At 42.1% G+C, this 17,500-nt stretch overlaps 2 protein-coding genes across 4 annotated transcripts in view; one reads left to right on the top strand and one right to left on the bottom strand.

Annotated features, from left to right (window-relative positions):
- LOC137151447 (cohesin subunit SA-2-like) overlaps positions 1–1,616 on the bottom strand; it is an 81,516-nt gene extending 79,900 nt beyond the window's left edge. For both annotated transcript variants that reach the window (XM_067545707.1, XM_067545708.1), the window contains exon 1: positions 1,482–1,616. The gene's annotated coding sequence lies outside the window, so the exon portion shown is untranslated. The remainder of the gene's footprint in view (positions 1–1,481) is intronic.
- GTPBP6 (GTP binding protein 6 (putative)) lies at positions 609–17,089 on the top strand. 2 transcript variants are annotated; one of them, XM_067545710.1, is made up of 10 exons: positions 609–1,085; positions 5,507–5,644; positions 7,693–7,763; positions 10,286–10,416; positions 11,216–11,286; positions 12,888–13,046; positions 13,593–13,801; positions 15,206–15,354; positions 15,801–15,953; positions 16,520–17,089. In XM_067545710.1, exons 1-10 carry the CDS (start codon positions 1,067–1,069, stop codon positions 16,641–16,643), a joined length of 1,224 nt encoding a protein of 407 aa, XP_067401811.1. In that variant the 5' UTR covers positions 609–1,066; the 3' UTR covers positions 16,644–17,089. The 2 variants fall into 2 exon arrangements, with proteins under 2 accessions (XP_067401811.1, XP_067401810.1); XM_067545709.1 differs by lacking the exon at positions 609–1,085 and adding an exon at positions 1,960–2,433.
- Positions 17,090–17,500: the final 411 nt, after the last annotated feature.

Genomic DNA, 17,500 nt, shown 5'->3' with positions numbered 1-17,500 from the left:
TAATAAGGAATCTATTTGTCAAAAAATATTTCCTGAAACTTTTTTTGTTATCTGTATTGTTACAGACATACTTGAAAAGTATTTTGAAATAAATTACCAAAATAATTGAAACTGGGGTAATTATACTGTGTTATTTTGACAAATAAAATATGCAGAATTTTAATTTTTTGGTGCAGAATTCATAAGAACAGCCATGCTGGGTCACACCAATGGTCCATCTGACCCAGTATCCTATCTTCTGGTAGTGGTCAATGCCAGGTGTTTCAGAAGGAATGAACAGAACAGGTAACCATCAGGTGATTCATCCCCTATCACCCATTCCCAGCTTCTGGAAAACAAGCTAGGGACACTTCAGAGTATGAAGTGTATTCCCTCAAGAGCAGGCAATGGTGAAGAGTTGCAGTGTAGAAGGGGTACACTGTAGTTCAGGGGTTGCAATATGAGGGGGAGTAGTGGGAGATTTGTAGGGTTACCAGGTGTCTGGTTTGCAACCAGACTTTCCGGTTGAAAAGGGGACCTGGCAGTGTGGCCAACGAGGTGTCCTGACCAGACACCAAAAGTCCAGTTACCACAGGCGGCGGTGGGGTAGCAGTCTGCCACCCAGCCCTGACGCAGTGATTTATGCGGCAGCATGCATGCACTGGCTCGGGCGGCCCCTTTGAGGGGCACCATTTGCAGAGCTGCAGCAAAGGACAGAGTGTGGGGAGTCTGGAGGCCCCTGGTGAGCAGTGTAAGAGACTGCTAGCAGACATGGAACATTCCCCAGTCAGCCCAACACTTCCCACAGACACACTCTCAGGAAGCTCCAGTGCGGGGAAGGCTGAAGCAGGCGGAGAAGAGGGCTGTTGGCAACCAGCGCAGAGGAAGGCAGGAGGCTGACATGGAGGAGGGCCAAGTCCTAGCTCACTAGTGGGGCTGCAGCGTTCTTCCGACCAGGGCGGATCCCAGGCGTCCCAGATGGCCTTCTGGAGCTGGGTTTGCAAGTCCCTTGGGACTGCTCATGTTGGAGTTGAGGGGAGAGAGCAGTGAGTGACAGAGGCAGGGGACAGAGCCTCAGAAGAGAGGCATGCCCTCAGGAGAAAGAGGTCAGGGGGAGTCCAGTTTTCAGACATTAGAAAGCTGGCCACCCTAGGGGATCAGTGCAGTGCAGTGCAGTGCAGTACACTACACTGTGCAGCACACAAGGATGCAGAGCAGCACAGGTGTGATGCAAGGGGGCGCAATCCCGTGTGACACTGGGGGAGGCAGCACAGGGATGTGCCGTGTAGCACAGCGGGTGGCGGCGCAGGGGAACACAATGCGAGAGGAGTGCAGCGCAGCACGGGGCAATGCAACGTGCAAGGGAGGGTGCAGGACAGTGAGATGCGACGCAATGCCAGAGGACTGCAGCGCAGCGCGGCGGGATCCCGGGCGAGGCAATGCATGGGCAGGTTGCTCGGACGCGCCCCCTCCCTCCGGGGAGCATTAAGGTCACGACTCACCCCCGATGCCATAGGGCACAGACACACCCGCGCGCTCTGCAGCGAGTCCAACGGTCCCCCGCGCGCGCGGCCAGATAAGCAGCGCCGCCCCGGCCTCGCTCCGGTATCCACCAACTCCCCACTCCCCCCTCGCTCAGCTGCCAGAGCCAGGGCTGCCCCTCCTCCCCACTACCCAAGAGCTCGTGCGGCAAATCGACCTATCAGAGAGCGGCTCGGGCTCACGTGACGCAGCCGAGCCGTCACTCATTACAACGAACGCTTTCCTCTGCGAACCTCTGCCCGCGTTCCCGCCCACTGGCAGTCAAACCCCGCCCACCCGGGAAACGGACCTCCGCCCTTCGCTTAGTCCGGGGCCTGAAGAAGCTGGGGGCTGGGCGGGGCTTGGGTCGCGAGCGACGGGGTGCGCGGCGTTGGAGGAATGTGTCGGGTCCGACTTTGGAGCTCAGCGCGAGCCGCGGCGGTTGCGGCACCGCGCGGCCTGGCCACGCCCACTTCGCGCAGGGGTTGCCGGGAGACTGGGGGAGGGGCCGTCCGTGTGCGTCTCCTGGTCCCACCCCTCCCGCCCCCTCGCGTGCGGCACCGACTCGGTGGGCGATGGGGCCCGCCGGGGTCCTGCTCCGGGGGAGCGCCGCTCTCTGCGCCCGGGGGCTCCGCGCCCCAAGAGGCGGGAGGCTCCGCCTGCTGCTCCCCGTGCCGCCCGCCCGGCCTCTCAGCACCGGGGGCGCCTGGTGTCTCCGCGCCGCGCCGGGGCCCCCGAGCCAGAGGGAGCCGCCCGGGAGCGAGAGGCGCGGGAGGGCGGCGGCGGAGGAGGAGGAGGGTGATGAAGATAAAGATGATGATGATGATGAGCTGGAGGAGCTGCTGGCCCCGGGGCCCACCCTCGGAGCCCACCGGGTGCTCGTGGTGCACCCGGCCGTCAAGTGGGGGACGAAAAAGCCCCAACTCACCACAGGTGCGTGGGTCAGGCCGAGCCTCCCGCCGCGGCTCGGGGACCCCCGTTGGCCAAAGCCGGGCGCAGCCACAGGCTCCGGGCGCCAGCCTCGCGCACCTGATCCTCCCGCGGCTTTCTTGTCCCCGCAGAAGCCGGGAGGTGGCTGTCAGCTACAGTCCTAGTGGGGGCAAGACCCAGGTCGCTTTTACCCTAATGTAGCTGGTTGCCGTGGACACTAAACCCCCAGCCGGGATTTACCTCGAGAAGTTAGGTCAAGGTGAAAACTACCAGTGCCTTGGCTTTGTGACCATTTGACATTGAGGTAGCTACCTTGAAATACAAAACCCATCTTTTTTGCATTGGAGACAGGGAGGAACAGCTCCCAAGCTAGCTGCTCAAACACTCCCACGTGGCAAACTATAGCACAGTTGACTTACTAACTTAGCTTCTGCTTAATCAAAAAAGCGTCTGTCTACCTCCTACCTTATCAGTTACTGTTCAGTTTACGCTTAAAGTTTCTTCAAGATCTTTATGAGCTAAATGTCTTCACAAATGTTAAGGGCTGTTACAAAGAGAACAATGAGCAATTGTTCTCCATATGTACTGAAGGTAGGACACAAAGTAATGGGCTTAACCTGCAGCAAGAGCAATTGAGGTTAGCTATTAAAATCTTTCAAACTATAATGGTAGTTAAACTCTGGAATAGGCTACCAAGGGAGGTTGTGGAATCCCCGTCACCAGAGGTTTTTAAGAACAGGTTGGATAAACACCTGTAAAGATGGTTTAGGTTTACTTAGGCCTGCATCAGGTTAAGGGCCTAGAGTTGATGACTTCTCAAGGTCCCTTCCAGCCCTACCTATCCTCGGTTCTATAATTCTATAAATAGGGAGGCAAGCAGTAATATTTGGCAAACAACCAGAGAAGAATTTGATCTCTTTAATAAGTCTACTATATATTTCACATCAAGATACAAAGTCAAAATGGCCAACAGTTCTAGATCAATATTTATTCCCTCTTTAAATACTTAATGCAACATTGTCAATGAGTTGTTGCAAATTTAGGCCTTGGTCCTGCAAGCAGCTATGGGCATGATCAACTTTATTCAGGGTTTGTCTTCACTTCGGTGTTAGCTCTAGTTATCTACTCTCAATTTGACTTATGTGAATGCCTAGCTTGAATTGGAGTTGCTGCAATTTGCTGAGTAACTGAGTCCCCATACTAGCTCAAACATCAGCAGCACTCGAAATTAAGCCAGGTGCCCTGACAGGACAGCCAACTCTAGTTTAAAGTACCACTTAACTCATGCTATAGATTTTTGCGTGTGCATGGGAGTCAAGTTAGGGGCAACACTCAAGTTATACCTCAAGCTAACAGTGCATTGAAGATAAGCCCCTTCATGAATAGTCCCATGGAACTGCTGATGTGCTTAAAGTTAAGAATGTGCATGTTTCCAAGATGGGGCCTTAATAAGAAATACTGAGTTGTCTCTGATTTCATTTCTCTGCCACTGCAGGTAAGTATGTCGGTCTCTGGGATGGTAAGGAGTTTTGGCATTGTGTGACATAACTCCAAATGCGCCTGTCCTGCAGAAATCTGTAGCAGCACTAGATGTCATATAGTTTGGGGTCTTTTACATTTGCATTTGATTACTTGTCCTCTTTACCAGTCTTCTTAATATGAATGTTTCTAATATGGTCAGTAACATGCTAGTGATTTTTCAGATGTCCCTTCACTACCATTTAGTAGATTTGTGTCCCAACCAGTGCAACCAATTTGATGAGGAAACTGTTTTGTCCAGTGTAACTTTAAGTCACAAGTTATAGGACTTCTATCACTTTCTTTGGGAGACTATTCTTCAGCTTAATTTATATCACTCATAGGAGGTTTTTCTCGTTATTCATTATAAAATTTCATTCTAGTTTGTCAATGCTGCTGGCCACAACCTGTGTTGCAAACTGTTTTATGAAGTGCTGTTTTCAAAACTATTAGGTTAACTGAGACACGTGAAACAAACAGGGTCAGGGGTTCTCAATCATTTCTGTACCATTATCTAATTTTGTTCTTTTGTTACAACACAAGAAAGTTTTGCACACTTCCCCTTTCTATCTAGCCAGAAAGACAAAGAAGATGGTTGTGAACCCTTTGATATCTGTTTATGACGAAGCGGAAAACCTGTTTGTTACATGAATGTTTCAAAATTATTCCCAGCTATCCCAAAGAAAAACTGACTTAACCAATCTGCAAGAATAAGAACAGTGTCAATTTGAGCAAAAGAGAAGACAGTTTTTTAAGTAGAAAGAAACTTTTTTCAGAAAATATAATTTAAAATATCAAACTGTATGCAGTTTAGAGTAAATGGATAATAAATTTTCTTTCTCCTACATGTTTGTTGCTTATTTAGCAAACCTGGGCTGAGTCCTGCAATTTGATTTGCCTGAGTGATCTTTATGCCTGCATGGGGTCCCTTTCAAATTAGTGGGGCTCTGTACAAGTGCAAGAGGCTGCCCAAATGAATCAGAATGCAAGACTGGAGTCCTGCTCTGCTATGTTTCTAGTAAAGCAGGAGTCAACATGGCTGCCTGTTGTTTATTATTCTGTCTATGAACAAGCATCATTGATAATGTCAACAACAATGTGCACAACTCTAGAAGTTCTTTAAATATTTCTGCAAAACAGTAAGGAATTATTCAAACATTGTTTTGCTGTCACAATTTTCCCACCTCTTTCTGTGATGGAGCAGTAGGGTTAAACAAAAATTACGATAGTAACCCTTTAAGGACTGTAGTACAAAGTTGATGCAAATAGCTATGTAATTTCCTTTTTAATTTGTGCAGGTTTTTTGCCAATGTAACTTATACCAGTTCCTCACATGAAAAAGATTTTCTTGTTGGTATAACCACATCTAAACTGGGGCTTTTGCCGGCCTACCTGTGTTGGTGAGGGTTATGATTTTTTCACATTCCTAACGAACACAGGTATAGTGGCAAAACTTTAAAGTGAAGACCAGGACTCTGTTTTTACTGCAAATATTGAAAATCTATGTGCAGAGTTAGCACTGTATACTATAACCTTTTTTCTTTTTCCAATACTAAAGCTGAATTGCAGATTGCTGAAGCTGTTGCTCTGATAGATACCCTTCATAACTGGACAGTTTTAGATAAAATAATTCTCTCTACAAAAACTCCTGACAAGAAGTTTATTTTTGGCAAAGGAAATCTTCAGATTCTGACAGGTAAGAAGAACACCAAAGATTTCTTAATACAGTGCATCATACTCAGTGTTGAAATAACTTTAACTTTCTAAAGTTACTTAATGATTATTGCAGACACAGGAGAGAGCTAAGGTTTTGTTTACTCCATAGGCAGCTTACAAACAGGCTTCAGAGATGATTAAAAAGGATGGAGATGGAAGATGGAAATAACCAATACTTGCTGTAAGTGTTTGTTTTCACTGCAACAGTTAATACGAGTTAGTACACTTGAGTTACTATGCTCAAGCTAGTCTCTCTCAAGTGAAAGTAGCCACACTGTGAAACAACATTTGAACTACAGAGTGATTGGATGAGCTATAACACCAGCTGTTGCATCCATACCTTTCTTAGCTCGAGCATCAGCAGCACTCTATTTCCAACCCACCTACCTGCCAGTACAGCTAGCTCAAGCTTAAAGCATTTAACCTGAGTTAGAGATTTTTGTGTGTGAATGGGAGTTGGGTATGGGTCAAAACTCGAGTTGTAACTTGAGCTAACAGTGCAGTGAAGACAAGCTCTAAATGTGTGATGTAATATGATTCTAAATAAATTAAATAAAGGTGTGCAGTATACGGGGTGATTCTGAATAAAATTAAGTGACTGACTTAAATAAAGGTGACAGTCGCCTTGAGCCAGGTCAGTAGTGATCAAAAGCTCATGACTATTGACTAGACTATGCAAAGCGAGTTAATATTCTTAGGCCCAAATCCACAAAGGGACTTAGGCATAGCAATACCTAATTTTTAGGGGCCCTGTTCCTTAGTAGAATTTTCAAACCATTGGCTCCCTCTACAATACATGGGGAGAGTTAGGCACTTAAATCTAGGCTGGAGGAAGACACCTATCTGCTTGAAATCCGCTGCCGTGAACCATCTCCTGGAGTCAGGCACCTAACCTGTTTCTTGCAAGAATGGTGGCCACACATATTTAACTCCACACAAAATCGCTGGTGCAGTTGGGCCTCCCTCCTAAATTTTAGCCGTTGGGTAGAGCACTCACCTGGGATGTCGGAGTCCCCAGTTCAGTTACCACCCTCACTGATGAAGTAAAGGGATGTGAACATGGTTTTCATATCTCTCAGGTGAGTGCCCTAACCACTGGTCTATAGAGTCATTTTCATTCTCTCTGGCCCAATGCATATTTACGTAGTTATACAAAGTTGACTGGCTCAGTAGGAGAGATTGAGAGAGACCAATGTCTGATTGTTCCATAGCCCAATGGTTAGACAGGTGGGAGACACCTGTTCGACTCCCTTCTCATCAGGAAGAGGGAGAAATTGAACCAGGGTCTCCCATACACTGGGTGAGTACCCTTTAGGCCAGTCTTTAGGGTATCGGGGAGAGGCCATTTTGTGTGTGGTTAGTCATGCCCTGAGAACACCTATATCAGATCCCACACATGAGGTAGGAGGGGAACCACTTGGTTTGAAGGAGCACACTGGGGGGTGTGATATAGGTGTCTGGGCACTGCCTGAGGCAACAGTGTGTGTGTCTAGAGGGAGAAACTTAGGAGCATAGAGGTCTTCCACAGCCAAAATGTAGATACCAAGGGAGTTTGGGTACCTACAGGGTTAGGTGACAGCTGAACAGTAGTTTTGAAGATTTCATTTGTACCTTAATTTTAGACCTAGGCACCTAAAGTGGGAGTTAGACACCTAAATCCTTTTGTGGATCTGGGCCTTAGTACTTTTCCTAGTCTCCACGTGACAGAAAAAAGCATCCTAGCATGCTTGTTGTCAATCTCAGCAGCACGTAATCCATGGATTGAATGGGTCTGGAAGCAGAACTTTATTCTCTCATCCTTTGCAGTAGTCCTTTTAGAATAGACTTGAAACACATTGTCGGGACAATGTGAAAGCACATGCTGCTGTGCTTGTTCTGTGAATAAAGACTGTATTTTCGTGTGCTGTCAGTCTCATTTCATGAGCAGTACATTCACTTTTAAAAATAAAATATAATTAAAATTGTCTTTTTGCTCTAGATTGGCATTAACTAGTACAAAATTATACAGTGCAATTCTCTTTATTCTAGACAAGATTAAAGGATTGCCACATGTAACAGCTGTATTCTTGAATATAGAAAGGCTGTCTCCGTTGACCAAGGTAATTTTAAAAATAGTATTTAAGTGCATTTTTGTTCTACATTCAAGACTGTGTTTGGAATGTACTGTTGCTATGAAAAGTAAACGCCAATTTTTGACTCAAAAGCTGCACCTGACACTTTTCTAAACCAGTTTTGCCAAATTTATGCATGTTGTAAGCGAACATAGTTCTATTGACTTCACTGGGCATTATGCTTCTTACTTCATGTCTGAATTTGGCTCCCCGACATCCTGGTAGTCTTTTAATTTGGGTTCTACTCCCAGTTCTACCACTGTCTCACTGGCATCTTGGAGAAGTCACTTAACTTTTGTGCCTCAATTTCGCCATCTGTAAAATGGGGGGAAACATAGCATTCTTTGTAAAGCACTTGAAAATTCTTGAATAAAATCTGCTCTATTAAAATGTTAGACATTATTTAACATGAAATTAGTCATAAATGCAAGCTACGCCTATATTTGAATTTTCATAAACTTCTGTTCTTTACACTTACTTTTTAAGTGTTTTAAAGGGACACTGGTTACTATATATATATGGTTTGTTTGCTTATTTATTTATTTAACTATCTTTACCTTCATTACTAACAATTCTTTAGAGGATTAAAACTGGAAATTAAAAATAAATATACTTTTCACTATTTATGCTGTGCTTTTACTTTCTGCATTACATTTAGGAAAATAGAAACCACTGGTATTTGTCCCCTAGACACGGTAGTGATAGGTAAAGCTATGAGTCTGTCATGGAGGTCGCAGAAGTCATGAATTCCGTGATTTCCAGAGACCTCTGTGAAATTACCTTCAGCTTCCGCCCTGTGCCCTGGGGCTGTCAGCTTCTGGGGGCTGCAGGACGTGGGAGGTCTCAGCCGCCACAGGCGCTGAGGGTCCCAGAGCTCTCAGCGAGGGGGCCCACAACTCTGAGCCGCTGCCGGCAGGTGCCCAACCCCCCCGTTCCCCCCCCAGCTCCAAGCTGCCATGGGTGACAGGAACCCAGTGGCAGTAGGCACCCAGCAGCTCCAAGCCGCCGCTGTGGCAGGGACTCTGCTGCTGTGCATTGGGATGGGTGACCGGGAACCCTAGAGCACTAAGCTTCAGAGGGCAGCGAGGGGACACCAGAGCGCCGATCCATGAAGGGCAGGGAGGAACCCGGTCTTCGTGCTGCCGCGGGTGGCACAGACCCAGTGGTAGCAGGGACCCCGCCACTCTGAGACTCCTCCACCGGTGGCTAGGAGCCCTCTGCTGTCCACCACAGCAGGTGGTGGGAACCCCCATCTCCAAGCCTCCACTGGCGGCAGGGACCCTGAGCCGCAGCTGGCAGGGAGGGACCCCTGAGCAACCACGGGCAGCTGACCCCCACAGCTCCCAGTTGCTGCGAGCAGCAGGGATCCCAGGGCTCCAAGCGGACTCCTCTACTGTCTGCCGGAGCAGGTAGTGGGCACCCCCTGGCTCCAAGCTGCCGTGGGTGTTGAGAATCCTGCAGCCCCCAGCTGACACAGGTGGCACCCCCAACCACAGCATGGACACCCTGCAGCCATCAGCTGCTGCAAGGGAGCCCCAGATCCCTGAGCTGCCTCAGGTGGCTGGCCCCCCAAAGCTCCCAGCAATCATGGGGGGACCCTGCAGCCCAGAGCCACCACGAGTAGTGAGGGACTCCAGAGCCTTCAGCCACAGTGGATGGCCTCCACCTTCAGCTGGTGGATCCTGCAACCCCCAGTCGTGTGCAGGGGTGGACCTCAGAGCACCGAGCCACCAAGTGGGAGCTCAGAGTCCAAGCTGGTGGAACTGGGTTGGTGGCAATTGCTGGATTCTCACCCTAAGTTACAGACAGGTCACAGGCTTCCAAGAATTTTTGTGTATTGCCCTTGACGTATCTGTGAATTTTACTAAAAATAATAATGACAAAATTAGTCATAGACCATTTTAGAAACGCATTAAAAATAGACAGTGTCACTCTCTAGTTCTCATGCATAGGCAGCATCCTGCAATGTTTGGATTGCAATATCTGCAACAAATTGGTTTTCCTTAAAGTTTTTAGAAGATTATGAGTTTGTGAAAAGATTTCAAATTCCATATTTTTTGACAAAAAGAAGAGAGACATTTTTCTCAAAAGTTTACCAGTCTTTCAACCTCCTCTCATTTCTGGAAACCTTTCTATTGATATTAGTTTTGTAAAAGTTTTACCAAACTTAAATCTTGGACATAATTTAACATGACAGATGCCATGGTTCAACAAGGTGTTTAAGAATATGTGTAACTTTAAGCACATGAACAGTCCCATGAATTTCATTGAGACTACTCACATGCTTAAGCACCTCACTGGGCTAAATCAGCTTACAGCTGAAGAAGAGCTCTGTGTAAACTCAAAAGCTTGTCTCTCTCATTAACCGAAGTTGGTGCAATAAAAGATATACCTCACCCCCTCTTGTCTCTCTACTGATGTAGTTTAATTTCTTCACCCTTCTGCATGCAAATTGACTTATATACATTGCACTAAAAATCCATCATGTTGTCTTATTTTTGTTTTTAAAGAAAGAACTGGAAGATGGTTGGGGAGTGAAGGTTTTTGACAGATACACAATTGTCCTTAATATTTTTCGTTGTAATGCTCGGACTAAGGAAGCAAAACTTCAGATTGCGTTGGCTGAAATCCCACTTCTCAGGTACTTCAAACTGTGCAAATAGCAGACATTAGTATTTTAATATAATAAAGGCATTTTCTTCACAATCACTAAAATGGTAGTTTGATTCTTGAGGGGGAAAAGTCCGTAGTTTTTTGTATAAAATGCTTTTGTGCATTTTATGCCATAAATTGTCCAAAACAGATTAGAATATAGCATGATTTGCACCGTTGACTAGCAAAAAAGAGAAACTGTTCAATAGATATCCTTACCAAGTAAATTTCTCATATGACTTGCTAGTTCATCCCAATCCTGGTAATCTGCCAGGAACAGCAGCAGCAACTTTATTCTTAGAAAATATACGGCAAATTTATAGAGTATAGGGTTAGAATTTTAGCATTCAGCAGAGGAGTTGAGAATACTAGATTAGAGACTGGTTGGTATGTATGTCTATCCCATATCAAATACTGGCAGGTTTAATAAGGGACATGTATATTTTGTATCTTCCCATTCCTACACCTGACTGAAGTCAGTGGGAGTTATGTATGTGCATTTGACAGTATGATTGGCTCCCCAAAATTTTAGCTGTCATTTTTTCTGCATTTGTTATTTGCTAACTGTGTTGTCTGTTGGGGATCCAGGAAATTTAGATTCCATTCCAATAATGCTACTTATTCAGCATATGGCCTTGGGCTAGTCACTTAACTTCTGTGTCCCAGTTTCCCCATCTGTAATATTAGGCTATTACTACTTGGCCATGTTTGTGAAGTAATTTTATCATACTTTACTTAAAGTTACTATATTTACTTTGATACAAATATTACTCTTATTCCTCTGCCAGAACAAATCTGAAAAATGAGACGTCTCAGTTAGATCAGCAAAGAGGTGGATCAAGATACATCATGGGTTCAGGTAAAGTGTAAATATTTATGTGAACTGTAGAATTATTGTCTGTATGCCATGACCAGGTTTAATTGCTTTTTGGAAGTCATGGTGGTTGTGACCAGTGTGGATTGATTTAAGTAAAGGCTATTTAAATCAGCAATTTAAGTCACCAAGTGGAAAGTCTTGATTTAAGCTACCCAATTTTAATCAACTTTTCCATTTGTATTTCAGTTATTTTTCTAAAGAAAGGTGTCTTCTCGGTGGTTGATACAACCATTAAAACATGTTGATTTACAACTAAATAGAGTCTTTACACTAGATTTGGTACATCTTTCTGTTTGGTATCTAGAAGGGTACACTGTCTATAACTATATACATTTATTTAAGCAATTATATAGCTTAATATTTTCAGATTCTTTTTGTACATTTTTAGTTAGAAAATGGCGAAATGATATATTGCTTATTTACTAGATAATTTAACTTTTTGCTCATAACTTGTGTCAAGCTGCATTAGGTTGGTAACTGGAATTTAATTAAACACACAAAACATCATGTAAAATGTATTTTTATTAAACAATATAACCTTAAATGTTTTTGATACATGAACTACAGTGTATTTCCATGAGCTGGAGAATGTTTCCAAGGTGAGTGGAGTCATAAATATTCATAATTTGATAATTGAGCCAATCAGTGCTCAGGTAGGGGGAAGCTATAAAATAGGAGTATGAGACCACCCAGTGGGCTCAGTGAACAATCCTGATGAGATACATGATGACATCTCCTGGAGTCAGAGGCCAGGTCCCAATGCTAGTGATGGGTCCCAATATTTTACACCCTGTGGCACAGTCCTGGGATCCCTCTAGGATCAAGCCATTAATACAGTACATGACCTCTTCTGCCATTTATAAAACTTGGTCTCAAAAATTAGATTCAGAGGGAAAAACATCTTTCTTTATATAGAAAAGCAGTCATTACGTTTTTGATAGAAGTTCATGGATTCAGCATATTTATTTTTTATTCAAATGTTTTAAGAGATAAGTTTAAGCCCTAACATATTTTGTATTAAATTCCGATTTCATTTTAAACAGGTTTATTTTTAAAAAGAAAAAATTATTTTAAATAACAAAATAAAAAACTCCAATTTAAATTTAAAAAAATCATCTGTTTTTATCCACCCTGGTTGTGACCAACTAAACTGGGTCAGGAATGTCAACATGCAAATATCAGACTCAACATTTTTTTAAGAGAAATAATGGCAGCTTCAGTCAAACTCCATTTTTCTACAGAATTTTATTTCTCATATTAACATCATAAAGTCCCAACCTATACTGAGTCAGCAAATTGCCATATGCATAGAACACATTATTATTATTATTATTATTTTTAAAATCCCTAAAGATGTGCTAGTTTTCAGAAAGGGCGATGAGCAGCTTATATGGTAAAAAGGTATGACACTTTTAACAGTCAGTTGTAACTGTCGTAGTTAAGCAACTGAATTCGTGTTTTCTTAAAACTACTTTGAATTTGTATTGTCAGTTCTCTATCACTGTTCTAATTGGTTTCACAACACCACTTGATTTCCAGCTCTCTCCTTGTTTGTTCACCCACTTATTAGTTTATATTTTTAGGTGAGACTTTCATGGAAATGCAACATCGTCTTCTGAAAGAAAAAGAATTTAAAATTAGGAATGCCTTGGAAAAGCTGAGAAGAAAAAGGTCTGTACTCAGAACTCAGCGTAGAAGACGCGAGTTTCCAGTTATCTCAGTAATGGGCTATACTAATTGTGGTAAGAAAAAACTCCCAAAATTATAACACAAAGAGCTTACATTTCAAAAATTTAATTAGAAGCACTAGCTAAAATCCCACTTCAGCATGCATGGGCTTTGTGTTATAGAATATTAATTAGTTTCCTGATTGTCTAATGAATACGTGTCAATGAAAATTTTGGTAGAAAGGCAAACAATGCTTTCTGTTTGTTAGTGAGATTTGCTGCACTATTAGAGCCATGTTTTGCCCTGGATAAATGCCCAATGCCCATTATTGTCAACAGGTAGTCTGCATACTGTACAAGGGGACATTATGCCCCTTAATGTGTATCCTTTTCACTGGTCAAAATGTGTACTAGGTTGAGACTCCATTCTAACTTTATAACTTTCCATAGACAGCCAGCAGATAATTATTTTCAATTAGTACCAACATTATCTGGATTTAAACTGGTGATCTAGGGGTAAACGTTTCTGTATCCCATTACTCAATCACTAGAGCCATGTCTGTTAATTTTACTTGAAGCAGACTGTTTAAATTGTGTTTATTCAACTCTGATTTTTGTTAGGGAAAACCACTTTGATCAAGGCATTGACTGGAGATGCAGGACTACAGCCTCAAGATCAGCTGTTTGCCACTCTTGATATTACAGCTCATGGTGGCTATCTGCCCTCACACCTGGCAGTTATTTATGTTGACACCATCGGGTTTCTCTCTGAACTGCCTCATGATCTCATTGAATCCTTTTCAGCCACATTAGAAGATGTGGCTTACTCCGTAAGTAACTGATTCTAAAACCTGTCAGTGTTTGGAATATTGTCTTTGGAACAGTCTTCACCTTTGCAGAGGGATGAAAGTTAACTGGCTTGCTGTATATAGTGGAGTAACTGACAAGCTTTATTGAGCATTTGGTTGGTGGTGAACACTATAGTCACTATTGCAAATAATCTGATTGTAAGCCAGTATTCCCACATTTATGTTTTGTGTATTTTTAAGTATGACAAGGTTTCGGAAATAAAATTTATACAAAGTATCCATGTCTGTTCCAATAGATTTGTATAAAAACCTAGACAGAGTTTTAGGGATCTTTGAGAACATATATTTTTAAAGGTGTAGGGAGAAACTTTTTACAAGAGTTTGTTTAAAATTAAATTTATTTCAGTTCCATTAAAAGCAGCCCAGTAGATGATGAAATTATTGTCTTTGGTGTGAATAATCATGAAATTATAGCCATACATTTCATATACACACCTACAGACATGTAAACATTAAATTAACATGTAAAACTCACAAAAATAACATTTTAAAAGCTAAGATTGCAAGTGTCTTTATTTGTCCTTTTCTGCCTAGTTATTGCAGCTTATACAAGATGTTACCTTTGGATTTTATAGTTTTTAGAGATTTTTGCAATAATACGTCGGTCCGAGATGCTGAACCATTTTGTGGCAGTTTCTAAAAATAAAAAGTTATGTTTTGGGTGTCTGTTGTGTGCAATATGCTTCTTGCTGACATTTCTGGTCATGGGTTCACCAACATCTAACACTCTATATACAGTTTGTGCCAACAGATTTATTGCATACCAGAGGTTCACCATCACTGACACGGGTGTACTAAAGGCAACAGGGAAGAATAAAGTTCTAGAGTGTATTATAGCATTGCAAAATGCATGTATTACCTAATATCCCGGTTTCTGGTGGCTAGGAGCAAAATCACTGTCCTTCTTATAACCTTTTTGAAGAGTCTGAGTTGTTCCTTCATCCCTCCCCAAATTTACACCACCTGAGTTTTTTTGGTATTAGATTTCTTCAGGGATATTGCATCTCTTTCCTCTGTATTTTTCAAGTCTCTGTCTTTGCTCAACCTTCGCTTGGAAAGATGAGCCAATTGCTCTCTGAAACCTAAGAATATTGTAACTAACTTGGTTGGGAGGGTTTGTTTTGAGGCCATATGAAGCAATGGAACTAAGGACCAAGCTACAGATGTGCTACACATTTAGCCTTCCACCTTGGAATAAACATTTGGTCCTCATTTGAAATCTGTTCCAGAAACACAGCTTAATTTGTTAACCTGTCTGTGTACTCTCCACTACAAAGGAATGTACCTCATGAAACAGCAATGCAAAATATTATTTTAAAACAGCCATTATCACCAGTAACCATATTGTGTACTGATATTTGCTAGGATTTAATTGTTCATGTGAGGGACATCAGTCATCCAGAAACTGTCCTCCAGAAAGCAAGTGTTTTATCGGTTTTGAAGAATCTTAATCTTCCAAGCCATTTACTGGATTCAGTTGTAGAAGTTCATAACAAAGTGGATTTGATAGAACGGTAAGAGGAAAAAAACAGAACTGTTAAACTGCAATAACTCATGTTTCCTAGTTGAATTGTAGAATTTACAAGTATTTACTTGTATCATTGCACGCAAATACTTGCAAAGAATGTAGTTCCCCAGTCTGCATGGAGCTTCCAGCTACCTTTAATACTGTATAGACTACTAGGATACTGGTTCCTAGGCCTTTCCTTATATAAACATGGTTTCTGGAGAGCCTTATCTTTAGAAGTAAAGTAAGATCAGAGCTCATTATCATCTGCAGATAAAATGTCTGTGTAGTGAGACACCAGAACCTAAAATACAGCCAAATGCTCTGGTTGGAATATGCCCAACCTTTCCTCTTTTTAGAGGTACGACCCACAGTCTACTGTTAAATTCCTGTGACTCAGTTAAGTCACCTTCTCTGTGAGTACACCTCTTGCTGACAGTTCTTGTCTTCCAGGTATCAGTCCACTGAACCAAATGCTATAGCCATTTCTGCTCTTCTTGGATCTGGATTAGAAGAACTGAAAGGGGAGATTGAGAGAACAGTTTTGAAAACAACTGGGAAAAAGATTCTGACAATTAAAGTCAACTTAGCTGGACCTCAACTAAGGTAAACAATTCTTACTGCTACAGGTAGACTCTTTGAAAGGCAGGTGTGCATATGAAACTTTATTTTCTGAGAAGTTGACAATTGTATTAATTTTGATTTCAAGCTGTGATAAGAATGATGAGACAACTTTTGGAGTTTTGTCTGACCTATCTCAGATGAAATGATATTGTTGTCTCCCGAAGAAGTCTAGATTCTGCTTTTTAAAGTGTTCTTTTGTATGAGGACATAAGAGAAGTGTTTCTGCTACACTATTTAATTGACTATGTATATGTATTCGAAATATTTTTTCAAACAGCCAATCTATTGGAGCTAGAGGCAGAGTTGAGTCTAATACAAGACTACAAATCTTAGAGGTTTTATGAAGTATTACTCTTCTTTCAGAACAGGAGTAGCCTATTGTGGGAGAAAAAATAAGAATGTTTCCCTTTATTAGGCCATTGGTTTCAATTTCTGGAATTACTTGCATTTAAAATGTATATAAACATCCCATAGTTGATGTAAAATAAAGGCCTTGTTTTGTGCATTATTGAATGCCAGTACAATGCTGATGAGTTTTTTCTTTTCAGTTGGCTGTATAAAGAAGCAACTGTTCAGGAAGTGGATGTTATGCCTGAAGATGGCACAGCCAATGTGAAGGTGATCATAAGTAAATCTGCCTTGGGCAAATACAAAAAACTTTTCCCTCAATAACAAGTTATTCTATGCAATTAATCTTCGGAAAAAGAACAAATTAGCTGGCATGAAGGCTATTTGAAATGAAGGTAATAAACTGTGTGTTCATATGTAGTAAAGATTGTGTCAATCCTGCCCACTTGAACTTTTTGGAAACATGAAATAGAGCTAAATCTGGAGCTATGTGAAATGCAGACACTAATATTTCCAGGTAGAGGCATTTAGGAAGTAAAGACCACCAGCCTCTTTCCATTGACAAACGCACACAAAGAAAAGCTCTAATTTCAAACTATGAAACATTCATCATTGTGCATTGTGCATTCACTAAACTACTGTAAATTCTGGCCTTGGAGGATTTATGAACCACTGTGGTAACCAAATTCAATTTCAGCAAATTGCCAAGTTTATTAAATCATGTATATTGGGTTTTATGTAACAGGTTTAAGAATAAATATTGTTTATTATTGCTGGTCCTGGCCACCTTTATTTCATGATTGGAAAGTATAAACTACAGAGAGAAAAGAGAGATTGCTGGCTACCACACAATTCCTTACGCATCTTATAAATAATAAAAGGTAGAGGCTGCTGTGTTCATTAAGCATTTTGCTTACTAAAAGGCTAGTGCAAAGCTTTTAGTTAATTATACTAGGGTATAAAGTACATGTTTATGTAGAGTTTTAAGCAGGAAATAGAAGAAACAAATTTCTCTACAACACATATCTCTCAGACCAAAATAAGAAACTACAACCTAAGCGTGAATACTGTATTTTAAATATTATAGAAGATGTTAAAGGTGAAGTTACATCTTTCCTGCTTAAGAATTGATATCTCAGTGTGGCCAAGAACTATTGACAAAACTCACCTGACTCTGAAAA

This window comes from Emydura macquarii, unplaced genomic scaffold (assembly GCF_026122565.2).
Source record: "Emydura macquarii macquarii isolate MOO-44397 ecotype Brisbane River unplaced genomic scaffold, CSIRO-AGI_Emac_v2 contig_1070, whole genome shotgun sequence".
Classification (NCBI taxonomy): Eukaryota; Metazoa; Chordata; order Testudines; family Chelidae; genus Emydura; species Emydura macquarii.
This window is presented reverse-complemented; position numbering and strand designations above follow the sequence as displayed.